Source organism: Molothrus aeneus, chromosome 10, assembly GCF_037042795.1.
Source record: "Molothrus aeneus isolate 106 chromosome 10, BPBGC_Maene_1.0, whole genome shotgun sequence".
Taxonomy (NCBI): domain Eukaryota; kingdom Metazoa; phylum Chordata; class Aves; order Passeriformes; family Icteridae; genus Molothrus; species Molothrus aeneus.
Window position 1 is genome coordinate 2441383 of NC_089655.1, and position 24414 is coordinate 2465796.

Here is a 24414-nt window from a genome sequence, read left to right on the forward strand (position 1 = left end):
CTTACCTGTCCACAGAGCTCCTTTCCCGGCTTTGGTGATTGCCAGCAAGCCACAGCTGGGACTCTTCTGAGAATCTGCCCCAGGTTTTCCTCAGCAGTGAGAAAAAGCTGCTTTTTCCTGTACACTGAAAGCTGTGGGATTGAGTCACCTTTCTTCTCATGTCAGAGAGCTGAGAGACCCGAAGGCCTCATGTACATCTGGAGCTGGAGCACAGTGAAATCAAAGCTGAAGGGGAAGAACTGGGGGTACAGAAATGACTGGCATGCAGCATGAGGAGAACACGAACATGAAAGCCCTGCCTGGGTTTCCTTCTGGCTGAGAGCTTCACTCACAGCACCCTGACCCTTTGGTTTGCCTTCAGCAGCAGTCTGCCTCCTGAACCTTAGAGAAGACAGACCTGCATGAAACAAAACACCTTGAAATACTGAGAGCACCTTAAAGCACAGCCCTTCAGCACAGGCAGAGAGGTTTCTGAAGTGGAGATCACCCATCTCTGAGCGTGACTCACCAGGAGCAGGGCACAGGGTGGCAGTGGGGCTCCCACAGAGCCAGAGCCCCTTTTCTGCTGGGCAGCAGGCAGCCCTAACTCTAACCCTAACCCTAACCCTGGCCCCCCTGGCAGCTGGGATGAGGCTGAAGGCAAGCAGGGCTCCCTCAGTGCCTGTGCACCCCAGCACTGCTTGAGCTGGCTGTGAAAACTCAGCTGGATGCAAACAGAACCCAGAGCTCACTTTGTGTATGTACCATAAAAATTGTCTTGGTGTAAGCAGCATCAAGTTAACAAATAGAACAGCATCACACACCCTTTCTTCCACCCCTGCCTTGTGGCTTACATGCTGTTAAGACCTGGCTGAAAATCTCTGTCCTGCTGAATGGCAGCTGCCCCTACCAGGAGTCCCTTGGATGTTGATGTGGGAGGTGCTGTGGAGCAGAAGAGGAATAAGCCATAATTATACAGTGCATCCATTTGTTTGGGGGAAAATTCCAATTAAATTAACATTCATGGGTGTCCCTGCAAACATATACCTTCTCCTCAATCCAGAATCATAAGAGCTCTCCTGCAGAAATGGTCAGGATTTCTCAGTTTGACGAATCGGATCAGCTTAAAAGAAAAAGAAAAGAAGCACAAAACACAGTTAATCTTTTTAACAACTCGAGAGGAACAAATTTTAAGCCACCAGTTACAGTTTCAGGTAGAGATTTGGCTGAAATGTGGCAGGCTGTGTAGATGTCATTAAACTGCAGTTCTAGAAGCTTGGACTCATCTTCATCTCAAATTTGATCAGACTATTCACAAGCTTATGAGATCAAAAAAAATGGAAGAAACAATGTTCTGGATGCTGGAACAATTTACTCTCAAGAACCAGGTGTTAACACTGAAAAACATGACCCAAGCATCATCTCTGCAAAAATCAGATTACAGTAAGAATATTAAAAATAAAATTAAAAAAAAAAAAGGTTTTGTAGTTAAAGAAAAATTTACTCTAACCACTTTCTCCAGCTCCCCACTTAATTCAGATCACAAACCAGACTGCTAAATCAGCATGTATAGCCCTATTTAGTATTGCTTCAGTGGTTGTGGTTGTTTACAAAAAAATGCTCAAGACCAGAGAAATTTTTATGCTAAAATATTTTAATACTTGACTTTAGAAACACTTACCAGGAAAACAACAGGAAAAGGATGTGGCCTGATAAATGCATGTTACATCTTCATCAGTGTCATATATTTATTCATTTGAATTGGATTTCACTTAAATTAATAAGTGCAAGAAGTCTGAAGTGCAGGCGTGTCCCGGTACCAAACAAGCAGCTCTCAAGCTCCATTTTCAGGAAGGAAGATGGATATTTTTTTAACTCACAGTGGGTTTTGTCCACTAAAAACCCTTTAAACTTTTCACTGAAGGGGCATTTCAAAAAGGAAGAGAAGGGTGAAGGCTCAGTCTGTGCATAGCAGCTCTGAGGGAAGCAAAGCAGTGGGAAGAGGAGGGGGGAGATGGCAGCAGGGACAGGGCAGGAGCAGCAGGGACAGGGCAGGAGCAGCAGGGACAGGGCAGGAGCAGCAGCTCTCCTTTCTTTTGGTTGAAACCCAGGTTTGTTTCTTCTTGTGGAGCCACTGGGCCCCTTTCTCTGTGGACCACATCTCTGACTTTGCATACACAGACAGCATCCTCTAGATACAGAGGCTGGCACAAAGCTCTCCCTGCCTTCCTTCACACAGCCTCACCCAAACTGAAATGTTTTTGAAATTAATCAGAAAGGCTGAAAGATTCAAAGTAATTAGGTGATCACATACATATGAAACCCGAAAGGAAATAAAACAATGTCATTTAATACTCCTTTTGTTTGTTACTACATACTATCAACAGAGTTTCAACAATTACCACCCAAGACTAGTTAATTCTGAATAGGAAAGGGGATACAGAAAAGTTTTTTTAGAAGAATGTAGGACTTCTAGAAGGGTGTAATTGATGCACTGTTGTCCCTCCTGGGCTGCAGACAGAGCTGGGTCCCAGGAAGGAACAGGTGAAAATTCATTTGGTCTTGGATATCTGGATCTGGGAAACTGCACTCCATTGCAAGTGTCTTGTATAACCTTTGGATAATCCTTCTTATTATCTCTGCTTTGATTTCCCATACATAAAATGAAAAAAACCCCAAACCCCAGCCCCTGTGTATGCCAGGACAGGACCAGAACAGGTACATTGAGAAGAGGACAAAAACCCCAACCTTGGCTGTGCCCTGCATGCAAAGCCTGTCATGGTGCATTGAGATGTCCTGTGCAGAAACCTAAATCACCCTGAAAGTGGTGTGTCCAGGCACAAACACCACACCTGATCAGCACAGTGTTCAGCAGGGATAGTATTTGATAAACAGGTTGTAACATTAGCAAGGCACCAAACTGATGTGTCCAACTGTGCAACAGCAGGAGGAAAAGGATTTTCATTAGCAGCCAAATCCTCTGTGTGCTGAAAAGTTAAATTTTACCAGTACATCATGATATCATAAATACCTGCATTGCTGCTGGTCTGTTAACATTAAAATAGACTGTGGGATGATGTTTGGTACAACAATGGTACACACAATTTACATAATGAAGTCATAGAGCAGAAAACAGAGAAAGCAAAATGAATTCTAGTAAAAACATTTCTTTAAAGTTTTTCTTTTTCCCCCACAAGCAGGTCTTTTGCAAACATACAATTTTGTAAGAATATTTCCTTTGAGGAATATCTTATCTATAGAAATTCAGGAAAATGTGGATTTGTCAGCTTCTCACTGCTGTCACTGCATTCCTAACTAATTAATCTCTTAATGCCAATTATCTGAACTTGGAGGTTTGCTGTCTTTCAATTTCTGCTACCATAGGAACACTGGAAATCATGATTCAGCTGCCAACCCAAGTTTTTCTCTTCATGCAGTTTTTAACTCTTCCCTTTAACATCCACTGCTGGCTCTGGTCACTTGAGCCACTTGAGCCACACTTTTTCTCTTTCCTAAAATGACTCTTGGGTTCTTTTTCCATTCATTATTTTCTTGTAATGAAATGACATTCAGAGACCTTCCCTCCCTGCTGTAAATACCTCTGGCAGTTTCTCACAGACACATTACACACCCAGAAACGAGGCAAGGAAAACTGACTGTTCCCATTAAGAAGAAATGGAACCATGAGATGTGGGGTCTGACTGAGACTCTTTGGTCACCACAGGGTGCATGCAGTACCTCAGCCATCTAAGAGCCCAGTTGGCTCAAAATTGAGGGCAAGTGCCTTTGGAAAGGAGCTCCAGTTCTGCAGTTATTTTCCTAGAGCTCTACGTGCAATTCACAATTGAATTGCAATTGTGAAAAATAAAATGAGATCTTGACCATCTTCAGTAATTGATTTTTTTTTTCCCCCCTACCTTGCAGAATTCCAGCCAAAGTGCCTGTCTGATCTTGCCAGGTCAGTCATAGGGTTTGGGAGTTTGTATGATCTCTCAGGAAATACTGGATTTGCGAAAATGCTGTCTCAAGTCTTTCAAGGGTAATGATAATTTGAAGACCAGTATAGCTAATGGTTTAAATAGGAAAAAATACTTAGAAGTGTCAAAATGACTCAGCCATTAGGCAGAAGAGACACAAAGGCTGTGATGTGTTATTCAGGGCCCACAACTGGGGTGCATGAGCCTCTCTCTAATGCCTGCTCTGCGGAGCCAGAGAACAACTGAAAATGCAAAATCTGCAATACCAGAGACAGATCTCCACCAGGCTCAAATTTCACCATTCTCAGGGCACTGAGATGGAAAATACCCACCCTGCTGATCTGGACTCAGAAGCACCACAAGAGCATCCCCAGCTGATTTCTCTGTGGAAACTGAGACACGTCTCTCCAAAAATATCAGATCAGTTCAACACTGAACACGTCAAGGCTCAAAGAGCCAGAGCAGCTCATCTGCTCTCCCACGCAGCAGATTTATCTCCTCCAGCAGTGAAGGACCCTTGGGGAATTCTTGCACAGCCAAGGTTGGCTGGTCCTTCCCAGAGGACACCAAACATCGGTGACAAACATCAGTGCTGCGGTCAGAGCGCTGATTCGGCTCAGCAGCTTCCTGGCCCTGGCCCTCGGCCCCACGAGCCACACACAGGCAGCCTTGTGGCCACTTCCTCCACAGAAAAGCTTCATCTCAGCCCTGCTGTGCTTTGGTCCTCCCCACCCAGAACCATCAGAGCTCAGCCTCTGCCTTGCTCATCATTCCAGCGAGGACAAGAAGAGGAGCGCTCAGCTGGTGGGGACAGCTTGGGATAAACTGTCTGAGCTACACGATGGTGTCACAGACATCTTTTATGAGAAATCCTTTCCTTAGGATTTTTCCTCCTGAGAGGAGCTGAGAGGCCTCAGGAACAAAATGTACCCAATGGTTATCTGCTGCTGTGGAATGCAACAGGTGCAGCTGGGATTGGGCTCATGGGGTTGTTTCTAATCAATGGCCAATCACAGTCAGTTGGCTTGGACTCTCTGTCCCAGACACAAAACTTGGTTATCATTCCTTCTTTTTCTATTCTTAGCCAGCCTTCTGATGAAATCCTTTCTTCTATTCTTTTAGTATAGTTTTAATATAATATAGATCATAAAATAATAAATCAGCCTTCTGAAACATGGAGTCAGATCCTCATCTCTGCCCTCATCCTCACACCCCTGTGAACACGGTCACATGATGGTGTTCCTCCTGGAACACCACAGACAGACAGACAGACAGACAGGCAGGCACATGGCAGGGCTGAGGCCAAGCTCCTCATTCCTGTGGAGGAATGTGGAATGGTATTCACAGTGCCTTGCAGAAAGGCGAGTGTGAAAAATGTGAATTTTATGATTGGCTTTTCGCAAATATTAAAATAAATATTTTATGTGTTCTGTTAGAAAGTTATGCTGTATTAATTCTCTTAAGTAGTGTCTTAAATACAGTTTTAGGTTTTAACAAAATGTTAAAATAGAAACTATGCTATGTAGGATACTTTTTTTAAAGAAAGGACTCGCACCAAGATAGCAGCCACAGGACACCTGAATCTTTCAGAGAAAGAGAATTTATTGCTCCCTTATCAGAAGAAACAAACTTCTTCCCACCTTGCTCAGCCATGAAGACACCATTAGGATTCAGAGGAAGAAGCTGACACTGCCCAGACAGAATCCTGTGTTTGAATGGAATTTATGCATCATGTGTGAGATGTATGAATATGCAACAGGTTATTGTTTTTAAGGGTTAATCCTCTGTTAAGGTGGGTCCTTTTTGGGCTTATTTTGCCTAGAAAAAGGTACCTAGACTGTTCTGTAACTCTTTGTCTCTATTGTCTCGTATTGTCCTAATCCAAATTGTCCAAATTTTTATTACTCTAATTATATTGCTATAACTATTTTATTATCATTAAACTTTTAAAACTTAAAAAAAACCCCAAGTGATTGGCATTTTTCACAGTGAGCTTTGAGCCCGCTTTGCCTTAGTGCTGCTCCTGCCTCCCAGCACCAAATGAGTACACAGGTGGTGATGAGCCCACAGCGAACCCACCGCGCCCATTGCTGCATCGGCCGGGAAATCTCAGATTGGCCAACCCAAACCGCTACACTCCTGTGCCACGAGATGGAGCAACTCAGTTGCAAACAGCTCTGCAGAGCCACCAGATGAAGGGGATGGGACATTTCACCCCATCTCTGGCTCACCCAGTGGCTGCAGGCAGCTCTGCATCACAGCAGTGGATGCTCTCTCTTCTCAAACAGGGCAAATGCTTTTCTCACTGGTTAGGCTATGATTTAAATCAAGAAAAAACCTCACCATGTCTTCACTGCCCAACCCTGTGTGGTTACTGACTTGTCATAAACTGGAAGGCTGACAGCAGCATCAGCCCCATGCTGACACTTCCCAAGAGCCAGGACCAACATCTGGAGAGCCAGGAGGACCTTGGCTGGCACTGCCCAGCACTGCAAGGAGAAGGCTGGCCTTAAGGGCAAGCACAGGGAATCGGCAGAACTTCTCTGGTTGCCATTGAGGGACATGTGTGTGTCCTGAAGGTGAGGTCTGTGTGTCCTGAAGGTGAAGTCTGTGTGTCCTGAAGATATGTGTGTGGCCTGAAGATGACATCTGTGTGTCCTGAAGGTGAGATATCTGTGTGTCCTGAAGGTGAGATATGCATGGCCTGAAGGTGAGATATGCATGGTCTGAAGATGAGGTCTGTGTGTCCTGAAGGTGAGAAATATGTGTGTCCTGAAGATGAGGTCTGTGTGTCCTGAAGATGAGGTCTGTGTGGCCTGGAGGTCTGTGTGTGTGTCCTGAAACTGAGATCTGTATGTCCTGAAGGTGAGATCTGTGTGTGGCCTGAAGATGAGATCTGTGTGGCCTGAAGATGAGATCTGTGTGGCCTGAAGATGAGGTCTCTGTGTGGCCTGAAGATGAGATATGTGTGTCCTGAAGGTGAGGTCTGTGTGGCCTGAAGATGAGATCTGTGTGGCCTGAAGGTGAGATATGTGTGTCCTGAAGGTGAGGTCTGTGTAGCAGCAGTGATATAGCAAAGTCCTCAATACCAACAAAAAAGTGCATGTGAAGCAGCTCCTTCATGAGGAAAAAGGCACAAGATGATGCATCAGTATCAGGAATCATGTGAAACAGGAGGTGCTTCACACACTGGTGGCATTGGTGACACACACAGATGTGTCAAGGACAGAGGAGAAGGTGCAGAGGTGGCCCTCTTCTCCCACATCTCCATGAAAAGGGACCCACACTTGGACTTGAGGACTTTGTGAAGAGACACATCCCATTAGCACAGAGCAGAGCCTGTGCTGAGAACAGAAAGCAGCAGAAACCTTGCTGCCCACTGCTTTCCCCTGCATCCCAAGTAATGAACACTATAGGAGTCCTTCAGGGGCTGTCCCAGCCTTTCCATTGTGCTGCTCACTGGGATCCTTGTCACCCTCCCCAGCAGCCCTCAGCATCACACCTTTTCATCCATTCCATTTGAAGGGAGAGGAGCCTTCACACCTTGTCCCAGGTGCATTTGTACCCCTGCCCGTGCCTTCCTGGCCATTTCTTCCCTGAAGAACTCACAAGGATATGTCACAGACATATTTTATGGAAAATCCTTTCCTTAGGATTTTTCCTCCTGAGAAGCTGAGAGGCCTCAGGAACAAAATGTACCCAATGGTTATCTGCTGCTGTGGAATGCAACAGGTGCATCTGGGATTGGGCTCATGGGGTTGTTTCTAATTAATGGCCAATCACAGCCCAGCTGGCTTGGACAGAGTCTGAGACACAAACCTTTGTTATTCATTCCTTCTTTTTCTATTCTTAGCCAGCCTTCTGATGAAATCCTTTCTTCTATTCTTTTAGTATAGTTTTAATATAATATATATCATAAAATAATAAATCAAGCCTTCTGAAACATGGAGTCAGATCCTTGTCTCTTCCCTCATCCTCAGACCCCTGTGAACAGGGGCACAAGGACACTGCTGGAACAAAAGCAGATCACTCACTGGGGGTGGCTGAGCCACCCCTGCTGCTTCCCCATCCTGCCTTTCCCACAGCATCTGTCTCCAGATGTGGAGTCTCACAGAGCTCTGTGCAGCCAGGGGACACCTGGCTGGGGACAGCCTCCAGCAAGGTGGGCAGTGCTCAGAACATGAGGGTCAGAGAGGAAATGAGACAGAAGAAAAAGCCCCGAGCATGTGAGGGAGGGGAAAACCTTGAGTGGGAAAAGAGAGCCCTCGCTGTGAGCTTTGGTGGCAGTTTCAGAAGTGGCATCTGCAAAGCCCAGAGCAGGGCAGGAGCACAGAGCAGCACCAAGCTAAAAATGAAAACTTTGGTCTTGCTGATGAAGAGGAACAAGAAACAACATGTACTAAAGAAACTCCACCACATAATCCAAACTACACTAAAAAAACCCCCAAAATTCCAAAAATCTACAATATATCAATATATCTACATACAATATATCAACATCTACAATGTATCAATAACATCATTGTGGGAAAAAACACAACAATGAAAGTATTTAAAAAAAAAATCATCCAGATTCTCCTAGAAACCAATTTCACCATCAAAAAAACCCCCAAAATTATAAAACCTACCCGACAAATCCAATTCCTAAAAATAAAATAACAAAACAAACAACATCAAATTCACACATCATCAACAAAATTACAACAATATCTCCACCAACCAACAAAAAGCCTCACAAACTTTCCTAAACATCATAAATTTTTAAAAAAATTTTAACACATTCCCAAATTTAACCAAATTATAAACCCTCTCTACCTAATCACCCACAAAATAAACACTTTCCAATAAAACCCTAAATAACAACAAATAAAAAATTTAACTAACACAATACACCTATCAAAACGTAACACAAATATCCTAAAACATACTCAAAAAACCCCCCAAAACCTCCCACAAAACAAAAAAAAACCCAAAAACTCACTTAATTTTTCAATGCAGATACAAACCATAAAAACAAAACCTCACAATCCTAAGTTTTTAAATTTTAAACAAGAAATATCCAAAAAATTACCACAAAAATAACTAACTCATAACAACCATTCATAACAACATCACCTTTTAATCCGTTAATATCGACTCTTCCTATCATTGTGGGACAGAATTCACCAGGTGCTGGATTTTGGTGTTTGTGCTGCAAAATGAGCCCATCTGAGCTGAGGGCAGCCCCAGACATCCCTTCATGGTGCTGGTGCCTGCCTGTGCTGGGTTTTGTTCACACTCACAATGCAGCCACAGTCACAAGACCAGCACAGAAGTGCAACAGCTGAGAAATGAGGTGAGGTACTATTCATTCAAACTTTTATGGGTTTTTTCCTTTGGTGGTGTTGCTTTTTTTTCCTTAGAGTCATTTCAACTAAAATAGCCTGGGGGAAACCCCAAGGGACTGTTTCTTGTCTCATGTCCTATCACCTATCTCTTCCACAGATTTAATTTAGCCAGTATAATCCTCAGTTTTGAAATGTAAGGAGTATGCAGAAGACCAAGCAAAACGTCATCTGTGGACTTTCTTTCCCTTTTTGAAAAGAACACTGCAAACATGCAGACAACAGCCAAAATAGTTCACTTTTTTTCCCCTTTCTACCCGAAGAAAATCATCACCTGACACTCTCCATGGGTATATTCCCTGCTCCCTAGGAGTAGAAACAGATGTAAGAGTAACCCTTGACTCTTTTGAAACACCAAGTTGTACCAGATCACCACCGAAAATCAGCAATCTCTTTTTCCTTTCTGATATCATGAAAAGTAAAGGAAGCAATGACTGGATTTAGCTCAAAGCACATTTTGACACCTAACACTCTACCCATGGATGCTATGTACAATCAATAAAATCCTGTATTGGAGAAGAAACAAACAAAAAAATACCACCAAAAAAACCAACTAACTAACCGACCAAAAAAAAAACCACAAAAAACCCAAACCAAACCAAAACAAAAAACCAAACAAATAAAACACCAAAAAAAGCCACACAAAAGAGGAAAAAAAAAACACAAAGAGAGGTCTGTAGAGCCAGATTTCTTTCCTTCCGCGTTTTAAAGGGTGACTCACAGAGGTGTGAGTCCCACAGACTGACATCCTCAAAGGAGCTGTGACTGCCTGCGCACGCAGAGCCTGCCTGCAGACACGGCGTGGGGAGCCCCACGCTGTCATGGAAATCTGCGATGGAACAAAAAGCAGCAGCACTTGGGGCTTTCTGGCATTCTGACCAGCAGCTGCTTTGCATGCAGCTCACTCTGCTGCCCTAAAAGAAAACACAAGAGTGCAGAATTCTGCAAGCTGAGAAGGAGAAAAAGCCAACAAGCAGAGCACGAGGCAGCCCAAAGGTAAGATGACAAGAGATATTTCACTATAGCAAAACCTGGCCTTAAAAGCTTTCCTCTTGTCACGAGAGCCAAAAACTAATTATATTTTACATAACTTGCATTGCTTACAGCTTAGCTAACTTTTTTAATGACTGAACAAAGCTTCCCTTTGAATTTATACTTTATATAATATTTTTTCTGTTTATTTTTTAATAAATCTGCACAACACATCCTAGTCTGAAACATCTTTTAATCATAGTGGGAATTTTCTTAGTTAAACATCTTGGTGAGAAGCTGAAATTCTATTTCTCTAGACCCAGAACTTCTTAGACACACTATCAAACAAATTAGAAACAAGACTGAAGAAAGGAAGGTAGTAATGAAATCTCCTACAGAGGCATTGAAGTAAAGAACTTTGTCAGTATTTATTACTTTTTAGAAATTCCTTAATTAATTTTCCTTCCTTTGGCTCTCAGTTATGGGCTCCCTCCCAGCATCAAACCCACAGTGCTTCATGCTGCTTTTCTTACTTCTGTCTAAGCCAGGAATTTACAGAATCTCACTTACCTGCCCTTACTGTGTCTTTAAGGAGCAAAGAACTAAATTTCCTTTTTTGCTGATCTGAATCTCATTCAAAGAGATCTTAATCTCTCAAACCACAGCAAGGGAGAGTTTGCCTGTGAAATCCTATGGGGGGTGACTTGATCTGCAGGACAGAAACTTTGACTGCTCAGTTGATAAACAGTTGACAAATCCAAAATGGAACAGCATCAAAATCAGCAACTCATGTAGGAAAGACACTGGTTTGAAGTAAAAACTAGAGAACAGCAGGAGAAATTAATTTCTGGGTGCTGACAGAAAGATCTCTGGCATACTTTATTTACAGGTTCCATTTGCTGTCATGGAACTGGCTGGAGGAAAGGATCTGGTATTCCTGGCCATTTGCATTTTTAAGTGATTACAGCACTGCAGAAACCAATGAGCACCTTCCTGGTCCTTATCAGGAGAGTCTGAGGGCAGGATCAAGCCAGAACCCTTCCTCTAAAGAAGGCAATTACTTTGTGACCCCAGCTCAGCTCGGAGGGTGCCTGCCTGACTCCTTCAGTTCCTTCTTGCAGAGGCAAATCCAGCTGCATGTTTCCTGTAACCCCTGTCTCAGCTCTGGTAAGTCTGGCTGATTTAGACAAAATCTCATCCCTCTACCAAAGACTTAACCTCTGCCAGAAACAGCCTGTTGGAAGCTTCCTGCATGCAGCTTTCAAACAGCCTTTAGAAGGGCCAGAGGTACTCACAGTCCCTCTTTGCCCAGGGGTGGTGGGAGGGAGTGCAGGATGGCAGTGACTGTATGGGATCTTCACATTCATAAATGTGGGGCACCCTTCTGTTCTTGGCTCCCCGAGATCTCATCTGATAGCTTGATGCAGGAAACAGGAGCCACAGAATTGTTGCACCCTCGTGATCCAAGAAACCCTAAAATCAGGGTCTGCTACCTTGGTTCTGCAGAGAGATTGAATCTCTCCAAGGGGATGGTGCAGTCATACTCATACTCTGCCCAGCCAGAATTTCAGGACAGCACAGTCTGGGGTTACAGCTAACAGTGCAAGTGAGGGTGGGCACCAGAAAGCCCTATCCCCCTTGAGGTACAACCTTGCCCCAAAATCACTGGCACTGAGCAGCTCCACGCTACCAGGAGCTGCAATTCAGCACACAGAAGGGGAACAAAGTGTTTCCAAGGCTGTGGACACATAGAGACCTCATTAGCCTTTGTTCTATGTCTTCTACATGATCTTCATCCTTCCTTGTGGTGATTTTCTTCTCTTTCAGCATACCTGGAGATATGAATGACACCCATGGCAAGGGCAATATCAGTGCTACTGTGGAACTGTTCCAGCTCATTGTGTACACCCCCACTTTTATCCTGGGATTGCTGTTCAACATAATGGCTCTGTCATTCCTGTTTTTTAAGGTTAAAAAGCTGTCAGAATCTACAGTCTACATGATAGCCCTTATATTCCTGGATACTTTGCTGTTGTTTACCCTTCCTTTCAAAATCATTTCCTACCACCTTCAGGACAACTGGAACTTGGGGTCTGTGTTTTGCTCCACCTTGGAGAGCCTGTACTTTGTGAACATGTATGGCAGCATCCTCATCTCCCTGTGCATCTGCGTGGATCGCTACATCGCTATCTGCTACCCCTTTGTGGCACTCACCCTCAGGTCCATCAAGAAAGCTGCCATGGTCTGTGCTCTCATCTGCCTGGGCACCTCTGTGGGGACACTCTCTACTTTCCAACTGCATGGAAAGGGCCACAACATCTCATCCTGCTTCCACAACTTCTCCAAGAGCACGTGGGAGAACGCAGGGCTGCTCAGCACCCTGGAGATCATCTTCTTCGGCAGCATGGCAGCCATGACTTTCTGCACGGCCCAAACTGTCCGGTGCCTGAGGAGGCACAGAAAGCCAGACAACCCCCAGACACACAGCACCAGAGCAGAGAGGATCGTGGTGACAAACCTGGCTGCCTTTCTGGTGTGTTTCACACCTTACCACGTGGCATACTTGATGTACTTTTTGGTGAAGAACAATGTCATCCACATCAGTTTTCAACAAGTGCTACGAGACACTGTTCAGGTCACCCTTTGCTGGGCAAACCTGAACTGCTGTCTCGATGGGGTGTGTTATTATTTTGTTTTAAAGGAGTCCTTGGAAGACCCATGGCAAAACAGTGAAAAAAGAGCTGTGCAAAAGCCTTGATTTATGTACTGAATGTTCGTTACTTGGGATGATGTTGGAGAGGCTTTTGTGGAAAGTACAGGGTTCTGAACTTCTTGCCTAAGCAGTTTGCTTTAAATATTCACAGCTGAAAATATTTCTTAAAAACCAGAACTATGTCAATTTCCAAGAGACTCTTCCTAACTTTTTTGTTTCTTTCCATAATGTTTCCTGTTATTATTTATGTATAAAAATATTTTTAATTATTCATATTAATAGTGATGCATATTTCTTTGGATGTGATTCTTCTTCACTCCGAAAAGAAAAAAATATTCACTTATATGTGGTAACGTATTTCAGCTTCCCTGTCCACACTGTAACTGCAAACCTTCCTCAAAACTTTAGTCACTACAGATTTGGTCAGGTGAGAAACAAAGCCTTGAAGTTCATGGTAAAAAGCTTCAGACTAAATGCTGTTGCCTCCCCTGTCCTGGTCACCTACGCTTGTCCTCACACACATGTGCCTGTCAGGTTTAGACTTGCTATTTAAAAAAGAAAATAATGATTGTGCTATTTATAAAAGCATAATGATAATGCTATTTAAAAAAGAAAATAATGATTGTAACTCTAAATGCAAAGGCAGCTTTAGGTTCATGTGTGTATAGCAAGGTCTCCATATCATTCCTCCACTGCTGGACTTCAAGGTGCAGCACTTGTTTTAGTGACAGCTGTTGTGACAGCTCAGCACACATCTAACTAAAGCTGCCACTGGCTCCAATCCCCACACAGCACACATTAATTGACTCACCCAGTTCCCGGCTTCCTCGTCAGCTCCTCTCCTCCTTGCAGGTTTTTCACATCTGTTCCTTCCTGCTTGGTTACAAACATAGTTTCATGAACAAAGCCAAACCAAACAAGAGCATGAAAAAAAATCCCCATGTCCAATGCAGTGGCAAACACATGAACCTGAAAGAACCACCCCCACCTTATGGGGGAATAAGATAAGAGCAGCCCTGATCCCTAAAGCAGTAGCCAGAAGCACACAGAACCCTGGGGGAAAGCAACCTTTTGGACCTCAGAGCAAGCTAAGCACTCCCATTCCCCAAGCAAACAAGGCAATAAAAAATAATCAAGCAGTGAGAGCCTAACATGCCAGTCAGTTACTTCTTATCAGCACTCACAGGCACAGATAAAGCCAAGGACAAGGAGCATGCAGCCTGCAGAGAGGCACCCCACTGCTCTGGGCCACCCCCACTGCTGCCTGCAGCCCTGTCCCAGCCATCAGCTGCCACCTTCCCCAGGGATGAGGCTGATTTAGCAATCAAAGCCAAAGAGTTCTCATATTCATGCTGAGCTGCATCCTTGCAGTACCTCTTTGAGGCAGGGACACTAATCCCAGCCTTTGAACCGTCTCTTTTCCACAACTTTTGACAAGGCTAATGCACAAAGTGTGTATTGATTTCTCCCCTGAGTTGGAGATTTACATGTAGGGGCTCCAGTCTGTCAAAGGGAATGTTTTTTAAATGAATTTATGTATGAGATTGTGCCAAAGAAGTCCAGTTCCAGTTGGGAACACTGACTCAACACAGACCTAAGCATGTGCTGATGTTGACAGAGTCCTTTTGGTGCTCAGGTGATGAATTGTGCTTCTGAGAAGACATGGACTGTGTATTTACCTTATATCCTGGTTATGAAAAAATGCCTGAAAATAAAATTCACCAGGATATTCCATCAAGAATTCCCTCTCCATAGCTATGGCCATTTCCATTGATTCCCTCGGTACCTTCAGAATATCTGACTGAATATCCCTGCTAGCAGATAAGGAATCCTCATCAGGTCCTTGCTCATAACTTACCTTTTAACTAACTACCCTTCAGTAGACACAAAGATTTTACCATTGTGACTTCATGCTCCTTTTGGAAAAAGAGTTAACAAATCATAGAAGAAAATAATGCTGAGGCAAAAGAGTTATTTTCCATCTCAAAGCAGTGGGCCTTGCCAAGAGGGCCTCCAGCTTAACTGACAATGCCTGAACAGAGGGAACAGGGATTGCGTCAGTACCTGGGGAGGCAGAAAATGCCAAAGTGTATGAGAAAACTGATCTCAATTGCTCTTCTGTAGCCTGAGGCAGCTCCATTAGTTTCACTGACATGACTTTGGGCTTACACTGCAATAACTGGGACTAGAAGCTCACCTGTAGTTTTATGCTTCCTCTGTTGCTCAGCTTTTTTCTGAGTACGCCCGTTTTGGTTTTTTACCCTGCTGTCCTTGGTCCCACAGATCATAAAGTAACTTGTACTGTAATTTAATTTAGAGTGCTGGTAGACAGCAGGGAGATGAACATTAAATTTAGGAATTTTTGGCTTCTAGGTTACCTTCCTCAGCAGTAACATACTGCTTAGAAAGGGCTGGGATGTTGACCAGGTTAAGCATTGTTAACACTGAACAAAGAAAACTTAAAAATGCTTGAGGCATTTCTTCTTCACCTGAGCATCTCCTCTGTGTTTCTCCGGTGAATCTGGCCACTGATTTTTCTAGAAACAAACAGGCTGAGGTGTGGAAAAGCAAGTAGCTGTCCATGACAGGGCACAGCCTGTGAGCAGGGCCCACAGTGCCTCTGCCTGCTATGAGAGCACCGATGTCAGGGCACAGCAGCGACTCATTCTACATTCCTGGGAGAAATTAGAATTTTGTAAAGGCAACACTTTCTACTAAAAAGTTCCCTGCTGGATCTTACTGTTTCTGGGCCTCTGAATATTGACTCTCCAAGTCAAATGTGGTGTTGTCTGATCTGTTCTTTGCTCAGATGGGTGACTGCAGCAACTTGCTCATTGGCAGGCATTTGTATCTGAACCATGACATGGGGTATCACCAAGAGGATATTAAAATCTGTAGAGTGCTAAGAAATAAAAGGAGAAAAAATCTGAAAACCTGAAATTCATATTAAAAAAAAAAAAAAAGAAAGAATTTTGTTTGGAAACCATTTGCCCCCAAGAACCAAGGACTCATTCCTAACACATACAATTCTTACCTTAAAATCATCAGTTTATTCAAAAAAATGCAGTGGGGGCTAGAGAGCTGCTATAGAGCATGTTTTCTTCTTGCACTTGGCTTTGCATTTGGATAGTGAAAGGCAAAAGATTTGAATCAGCACTGAAAGCACAGCAGGTCATGGGAGCTGATGAAGCTGCACTGCTGGGGAACTTCACCCTTTGGGCCAAGCAAGGCATTTCAATTGAGAGGCCTTTCAAAAACGCACCCTGAGGCTGTCAGATTTCTTGCCAAGTGTTGCAGAAGTTCAAGCCTGTATCCTGTTCACATAAGCAATTTTCCCACTCACTTCTTTGAGTGACACCTCAGCAGCAAATGGTCTATTCCCTGCAGCTTCACTCACCGGGGAAAGCAGTGAGGCTTAGACTTAGATTAACTCTGCCCATCTGTCCTTTGCTTTCCAAATTTCTTGTCTTCTAGTACAACTATTATCCTATGTGTTAGGCTCAGGAAGTATCTGTTTGGCTTAGGAAAGAATAAAAGGTTTAAAAGAAAACATCCCCAATGATATTTACAAATAATCATGGAAATCCCAAACAAAGCATTCATCTCTCAAATGGAAAGAATCAACACAGGTACTGGGCATGCAGAAAATTCTACAGAGTTTTCACTATTTTGGAAATAAAAAATGAAAAAGTAAAAAAAAAATATTATATATTTTTTGAATGATGTTCACATACAATGAATGGAGAAAAGTATTTACCATGAACAATATCACATCTGTGATCAGAGGTAATGAGAAACAGCTTCAGAAAATTAATTCCCAACAGAAATAAAAAGGGTTTTATAGAGATTTTCTTATGCTTTGCCTCTCTCAAAATGTTGTAGCATTTTTACTGCTGCTGGCCATTTGTTCTCTCTGCAGAAGGACAGCAACATGATCTAAAGATGAATTTGTAGATGCTAGGCAGAAGCCCTCTGAGAAGTGAAATAGTTAATTTTGCTGTGAAAGTGAAAAGCTGCAGATAGGCAGGAGCAGAAATCACACCCCAGCTCCCTTCACAGCTATTTCCCCACAGAGCAAAGCTGTTTGCATGCTCTTTCCATCTGCTGCATTTACTGGTGGAAGCCTCACAAAGAAGTAAAATGTCCTAAGTGGGACCACAAAGCGGTGGAGAATTCCCACAGGTGACCTTGGAGTGCCAGGGACACACGGACGTGGCTCCAGTTTTGGGTGGGACACTGATCCCACACATGAGGAGCAGTTTGCTCCTCGATCTGCAGCTGGCCAGTGCAAAGCCACAATTCAGTCAGGGGCTCCAGCTTGCCTTATTCATACCTGTCCTCATCCTTCCTTCCCTTTCACAAGGCTCTGCCTTCAGCTTTTGGAGGCACTGAACCCTTTAGCAGAGCTGAAACTTCTCCCTCCATTGGGTTTCTTGCTACTGAGAAAGGTCTACCATAGCAACAAACTAATGAATCAGTGTCTTTAGCTGCTGGGAAATGCAAAGGACGCCTACAAGCTCCTTCATTTTGTTTATTCTTATTATTCTGATTTTATGCACTGTCACTTTGTAAGAATGGCATTTATCACATTTTCTAATGTTTCTAATGTTGTGGGACAGTGTTAAAATGAAAAATCTACGAGGAATCAGAAATGTGTCCCTGGAAGAAGAGCTGAATCAGTGCCATGTGAAGACATCAAATGATGTAAAACCTCACATCTGCTGTATGCTACAGATTCCCATTAATCCTTCTCTCTGTTCCAAGACAAAAAGGGCATTACACTGGGACTATGTTTGAGAGCAAGCATCAGCAGTTTAGAGCTATAAACACTGGTGGGCGATTGTTAATCCAGAACTAAGCATTACAAACCCAGGAAAGCCAGTTTAGATTACACTTTGGAGTACACCACAAGAATCCCAACCATTCCTGGCTAAGTATTAACTTTGTGACTCCAAGTAAAGCTACCTCCCAGAGCCCAGCATTTAACCTGGGCCTACTTGGCCTGCCATCACTATTGAGAGTGAAGGACGCTGTCTGACACAGCTTTTATCAGTTTAAAGAAGAGCTTAGGAAAGAAAACACAAGAAGTTGCAGACAGCAGAGACCTGACTGACTTCATTCATACTGATAGGAAGTGGTGTGGTTTGAAAAAGTTGCAGCTGGAGGGGGGCAGAAACAAAGGACTGTGACTTTTGCCAGACCCAGCTCGGCACAGCAGTAAAAGCGCTGTATGTGGGTTTGTTTCCCTCATGCAGAGCAAAATAACTTGGTATTCATAATAAATATGCTATTTAGACCTTTTTGTTTGAGCAGTGACTGAGGTCTAAAACACTCTGTTTTGCTCTGAGCTCAGCTCTGCCTGCTGCTCCTGCCTGTGAGTGCACAAAGACCTTGGGGTGGGACCTGTTGTGTCACGAGGGGTGTTTGTTCCCTTTTGAGCTGCCCTGTGGTATCCCACCCAGCCCCCAGCGTGGAATCCAGCAGGGATGGGGTATTCCTGGTCCATCTCACTTCTGCCCATCTCCCACAGCAAAAAACACACAAAAGGAGCCAGATTACCCCTAACAAACCCACAGCCTGACGCACGTTGCCTTATGATTCCTCAGAAAAACCACATGTAGGCTATCAGGAAAGGGAGGAGGTAAAGCAATGCCATGGCCATATTTGCATTTGGAACCCACTCCATGAGTAAGAAAAAGCCCAACACACTCAGCAGCAACAGTGAGACCTTTAATGCCCCTCTCCTTTGGAACACAAAATACTGAGGCTGGAATAATATGTCATCTTGGTTTGGAGCAACAGGGCACAAGCCAAGCAGTATCACTGATCTTATCCCAGCTTTCATTTCTGCACATAATCACACCATGCAGATATTTTTTATGCTCTACACTATTATGGGTTCTTGCTCTCTCAAATTAGCCTGTGTCATTTGCCTTGGGATGCCCACATACACCTGTCACAAAACATCTTTAGAAGATGTCCCAAATCTCTTTCCCACTTTTTGCCAATCAAAAATCCAATACTGTGGGTAAATGCACCCATTCTAACTCTCAGGCTATCAGATTGTTTACCTTGAACACCACAGCAGCCAGACTCCTGTACTGAAAACTATTTTGTTTGCATTAGATGAAGCATTTGTTTTTCTAGAACTCTCCTGCATGTGCCCAAGAATTTTATTCCTACCATTCTCCCTAGTCACATTACAGGTTTACAATCCAGCTCCCCCCTCATGTCCATAAAACACAGATGCAAAGAGAACCACATAGGTAACAATCTCTCTTATCAAAGTTTTGGCAAAGTTGCTCAGGATACAAAATACTATTTTCTTGGTTGTATACAGAATGTCAAAACAGCAAAGCTTGTATGTCTTTCTGTCAGGGAGCCAAGAAGAAGGAAGGACTTTTCTTTCCAGCTCAAGGACAGCTGGAAGTCTGGTGATGTTTTGAGGGTTAATGAAGACAGCACAAAGAACCACCAGGCAAGTTTGTCCAATCAAACAAGATGAAGCAGCAGCACAAGCCAATTGCAAGTGACAAGCCAGCCAGGGAGCTGCATTGCAGGTGGCCCAGTGGAACAAAGGGACAGCAGATCAGGGCCTGCAGCTCCAGGATTCTCAGCCCCCAGGGAAAGAGTGGGGTTTCAAACACAGCTGGAAACAGCACATGAAAATTTCATTTCTTTAACAGCTACATTTGGCCCTTGAAGGACTCTGGGGAAATTCCTGTCAGAAGGGTATAACTTGCACTGCTGGAACTTACACTTGTGGTATTGCTGCACCCCACTCTCCATTACAACCACGTTCGCTCAGCCTCTGCTGCATACTTAATCCACCTGAAGTGAGAAACCCTTTCTAGCACAGCCAGAGGCTGTGGAAGTGAGCCCAGTGTCCCAGAGGATTAGAGTCTACAGGATCTGAGTGAATTGCACTCTCTGGGCAGACTCAGGCTCCGATGGTCAGTGTCCAAATGAGGAATAAGTAGCAGGGATGGATCAGCTCTTCAGAAACAGAAGGTCCCATTTTCATGCAAATAGCATTCACTAGGAAGAACAGTGAAGGACAAGTAAAGAAAAGTCAGACAAAGCAACAGAATCCTTATGGTCTGAAGATTTTTAGGATGTATCAGCTGCTCCTTAAACTATTAAAAAGATTTCAGAGGGGTTTTGTATTTCCTTTTGCATCCCTGGGTGGGAGTTCATAGATGCAACCAAAAGCAAGTGTCCAATTTGCTTTAACTTCATTTTTGTCACCTAGATGCTATTCACACCCACAGATGGGAACACAATTCAACATCTGTTACCCAACTTCTGAAGGAGGAAGAAAGAATAAGAAAAAAAGAAAAAGGAGGAAAGAAAAATGCCATAAAAAGCAGAAGGGTGGCAATGCCAACAGCTTTCCTTGGCAGGCTCTGGCTGTGAAAGGGGCTCCTTTGGAAGATCTTGGCAGCAGCACCCTGGGCCCAAGGTGAGTGAGTGCCAGGAAAGGGGTGGTGGGATACAAGGGAGGCCTGAGGGAGCCCCAGGCACAGAGAGCTGGCAAGCAGTGGGACAGCAAGGGCTGACACCTGCAGCACTGCTACATCCCTGGGGAAAACTGCAGGCCTCAACTGTCACAGAGGGAAAGTGCCAGGAAAATGTATATTCAGTGATAGTTCTTAGAATAAATCACAATAATTCATGTATTGCAAAGCAAATTTTTCCATTATAAGCCTTGGTGACAGAAGACATCTTTTTGTTTGTTTGTTTGTTTGTTTGCATTTTGGTTTGGCTTGTTGTTGTTTGCTTGCTCCACTGACACCAGAGCACACCAAGAGCACACCACATCCAACACATGAAGAGTTCACTACTGCCCAGCATTTGACTCCAACCATGCCAGTCACTTTTAGCACATTTTTTGAAATGACAAAGCAATTACAATGCCACCCTTCATGGTGCCACACATCCCTGAGTGCAATCTGCAGCCTCAGCCCTTTCTCCTGCTCCTGTCACTGTGGTCTGACAACCCACCCTAAAGGTGCACCTTCCCCTTAAGGGTGGGTCATCACAAACAGCTGTTTGTTCCGTTTGAAAAACAAACCAAAACACCATTTTAAAAACAAAACAAAACCAACCAAACAAAACAAACCACCCTCAAATACTTTCCTAAATGCACCACCACATGCAGGATTCTGCCTCCACAAGGTGTCTCAAGGGTCCTGTTTTGCAATGAGCCAGGAGCCCGTGGGACCTGAGGGCACTCCCAGCTGCTGGCAGACTGGGTCTCAATGCAGCAGCACCAGAGTCTATTTTAAATATGGACAGCAAAGGATATTTGACTTCCTTCTCCTCAAAGCCATTTGCCAAATTCAGGAACAGTTTTGGATAGAAAAGCAGTGTTACTTTTAAACACCCCCTGTGCCCAGGGAGGATTTTGTACAGAAACACTCCTAGCTCTGGAGACAAAGTGCAGCCTCTGGTGCCTCATCTCTGTGGGGGAAAACCACGGGTTTGGACATTAAAATATTAATTTAAGCTTTTAACATTTCCTATGTGTTTGGGTGAGTGCCAGGACAGGGCCACAAGTGAGGGCAAGTCCCCATGTGAAGGAGGGAGGACGTGCAGGTCCCAACCCCTCCTGCCTCCCCTCAGTGCTGCCACCTCGGCCACCACCCAGCACCTCCATGGCCCAGCTGAGGCAAGTGGCAGCAGCAGGGCCACAAAACCCACCATGAGGGGGTCCCTTGATGAGATAACACCATGTTAATGCCAGCAGTGCCACAAAACCTGCCATGAGAGGGTCCCTTGAGGAAATAACACCTTGGTAATTCCAGCAGGGCCACAAAACCTGCCATGAGGGGATGCCTTGATGAGATAACACCATGGTAATTCCAGCAGAGCCACAAAACCTGCCATGATGGGGTCCCTTGATGAGATAACACCATGGTAATTCCAGCAGAGCCACAAAACCTGCCATGAGAGGGTCTCTTGAGGAGATAACACCATGGTAATTCCAGCAGGAGCCTCTCTGGCACAGGGGCCGGGCAGGCCTGGGCCCCGCTGGCTGGGGAGGCCTGGAGCCACCATAGCAGCAGTCACCATGGCCTCAGGAGCAGGCAACATTATACCTTAAGATTTTAGCCTTTATATTTTTCAAATCCTGTGCTGCATTAGTGCATAACTCTAAACGTCATATAAAGTGTTAACTACTCTCTTCACATTTTGGTCAGTCAAAACAATCCCTCTGGGCCTGGAACCCAAGGACAGCCCACAGCCTCAGGACTTGAAAGTACAAACAAAAGTGAATCAGGGGGGAGCAAACTGAGGGTAAATGACTTCATTAGCTGAAGCTGTAATTGGAGGATTAACCCCTGATATGTAAGTGGACCAAATTTATAATTGTCTGAAACACTGGTGCCCATTGTCCAGCTTGGGTGTAGCCTCTGGGAGGCTTTTGCACTGCCCAGGGTATCTATTGAAGGCCTTCAATAAATCCCCACTTTATTCTCTGAATCTTGTCTAGCCTCTGTTCTAGGTAGCCCCCCCAAGTCATCAAGCAGACACAGAAGCCTCTCCTTGCCAAAAACCACTCTTTTTGGCCATGCAGGGGGATGTAAGCAGTGCCAGGATACCCCACCACAGCTGCGTGGGGTAGGATTACCCAGCACACAGCTGAATGGGCTGACACACACAAATATTAGAAGGCCTGAATCAGTTTTACAGCTCCTGCACACAGCCCTGCACAGTGCTGCCCTTCCAGCAGAGTGTAAGAACAGTGGCTGTTAATGAAACATGTTGGGAAAGAGGCAAACTGAAGATGTAAAGCCCCACCAGCTCCCTGTATGGACGAGCCAAACATGCTGCTCTGGCAGAGGCAGCGTTTCAGGAACAGCTACAGCAGATGAACTCAAATTGTCAAGGAGATTGATATCAAGTATTTACCTTTTAGGGCAATTAAGCAACTTCATCAAAAGTACTGAATGGAAGCAAAGTGCATTTCCTTTGCAAACCTTTTTAGAGACTTGTCATGCTTTCCTCTTCCCACTTAACATTTCAGCCAGCCATTTGATATTTGGTAGCTGCTGTTATAAAGGCAACTTGGTTTGAGTTTGCTTATTGCTGGCTCATGCATTTCATGGGCTAACACTAAAATACTGGGTCAGGGAGAAAGAGTGAGCATTTCTATCCATGACATCTTAACTTAAACTTTTTTAAAAGCTGTTATAAAGCACAGAAAGAAAAGGTCCAAAAGGATTAATGCAAACCTGCTTCATGCTTCTGAGGGGCTCAAGCTACGTTGCAACTGTCTGTAGTTCTGCAGCATTCATTTGTCTTGGAGAGGGGGATGAGTGTCAGTTCTAAGCACCTCCTTTCCAAATACAGCAAAATGCTTCTCAAAGCACTTTGATCAGGCAATTCTTTTTCCCAGCTTGCTGCTGCCAAGACAGGAGCCCCTCCTTGCAGTGCTGGGGATCTGGATGTCTTCAACTGAATGGGGAACTGAGACCAAAATAGGGCAGCCAACAGAATATGCTTAAATGGCCCTCATTTCCTTCCCAAGTCCTGGGCTCAAGCCAAGGCAAGACTGACAGCTGTGACCCTTCAAACAGGCAGCTGTCCCCAAAATACAACTGAGAGCTTGGTAAGGACCTACTTAGGGCCGTGTCTGTGGCTGGCAGGCCAGAGAGGGAGCACAGAGACAGCCAAGGCCTGGGGCTTGGGATGGAGCTCAGTGCTCATTCCCAACAGTCGCCATCCCGTGTGACAAGGCAAATGTGCTCCAGAGCAGCTGCCATTTCCCTGGCCATCCAAACAGCCCCCATTCCCCTGGCCATCCAAACAACTCCCATTCCCCTGGCCATCCAAACAACTCCCATTCCCCTGGCCATCCAAACAGCTCCCATTCCCCTGGCCATCCAAACAGCTCCATTCCCCTGGTAATCCAAACAGCTCCCATTCCCTTGGCCATCCAAACAGCTCCCATTCCCCTGGCCATCCAAACAGCTCCCATTCCCCTGGCCATCCAAACAGCTCCCATTCCCCTGGCCATCCAAACAGCTCCCATTCCCCTGGCCATCCAAACAGCTCCCATTCCCCTGGTAATCCAAACACCTCCCATTCCCCTGGCCATCCAAACAGCTCCCATTGCCCTGGTAATCCAAACACCTCCCATTCCCTTGGCCATCCAAACAACTCCCATTCCCCTGGTAATCCAAACATCTCCCATTCCCTTGGCCATCCAAACAGCTCCCATTCCCCTGGTAATCCAAACAGCTCCCATTCCCCTGGCCATCCAAACAGCTCCCATTCCCCATGCCATCCAAACAGCCCCCATTCCCCTGGCCATCCAAACAGCCCCCATTCCCCTGGTAATCCAAACAGCTCCCATTCCCCTGGTAATCCAAACAGCTCCCAT

General features: G+C 44.7%; 1 protein-coding gene and 1 long non-coding RNA gene across 2 annotated transcripts; one reads left to right on the forward strand and one right to left on the reverse strand.

Annotated features, from left to right (window-relative positions):
• On the reverse strand, positions 1–2667 carry LOC136560885 (uncharacterized). The gene is made up of 3 exons (XR_010784214.1): positions 1027–2667; positions 834–921; positions 1–203 (listed from the first exon to the last, which is right to left on the reverse strand). It is a non-coding gene; the product is annotated as an uncharacterized lncRNA (long non-coding RNA).
• Positions 2668–10224: 7557 nt separating this feature from the next.
• LOC136560746 (G-protein coupled receptor 55-like) lies at positions 10225–13298 on the forward strand. Its single transcript, XM_066556769.1, has 3 exons — positions 10225–10336; positions 11202–11479; positions 12140–13298. Exon 3 carries the CDS (start codon positions 12153–12155, stop codon positions 13068–13070), a length of 918 nt encoding a protein of 305 aa, XP_066412866.1. The 5' UTR covers positions 10225–10336; positions 11202–11479; positions 12140–12152; the 3' UTR covers positions 13071–13298.
• The last annotated feature ends 11116 nt before the right edge of the window (positions 13299–24414 follow it).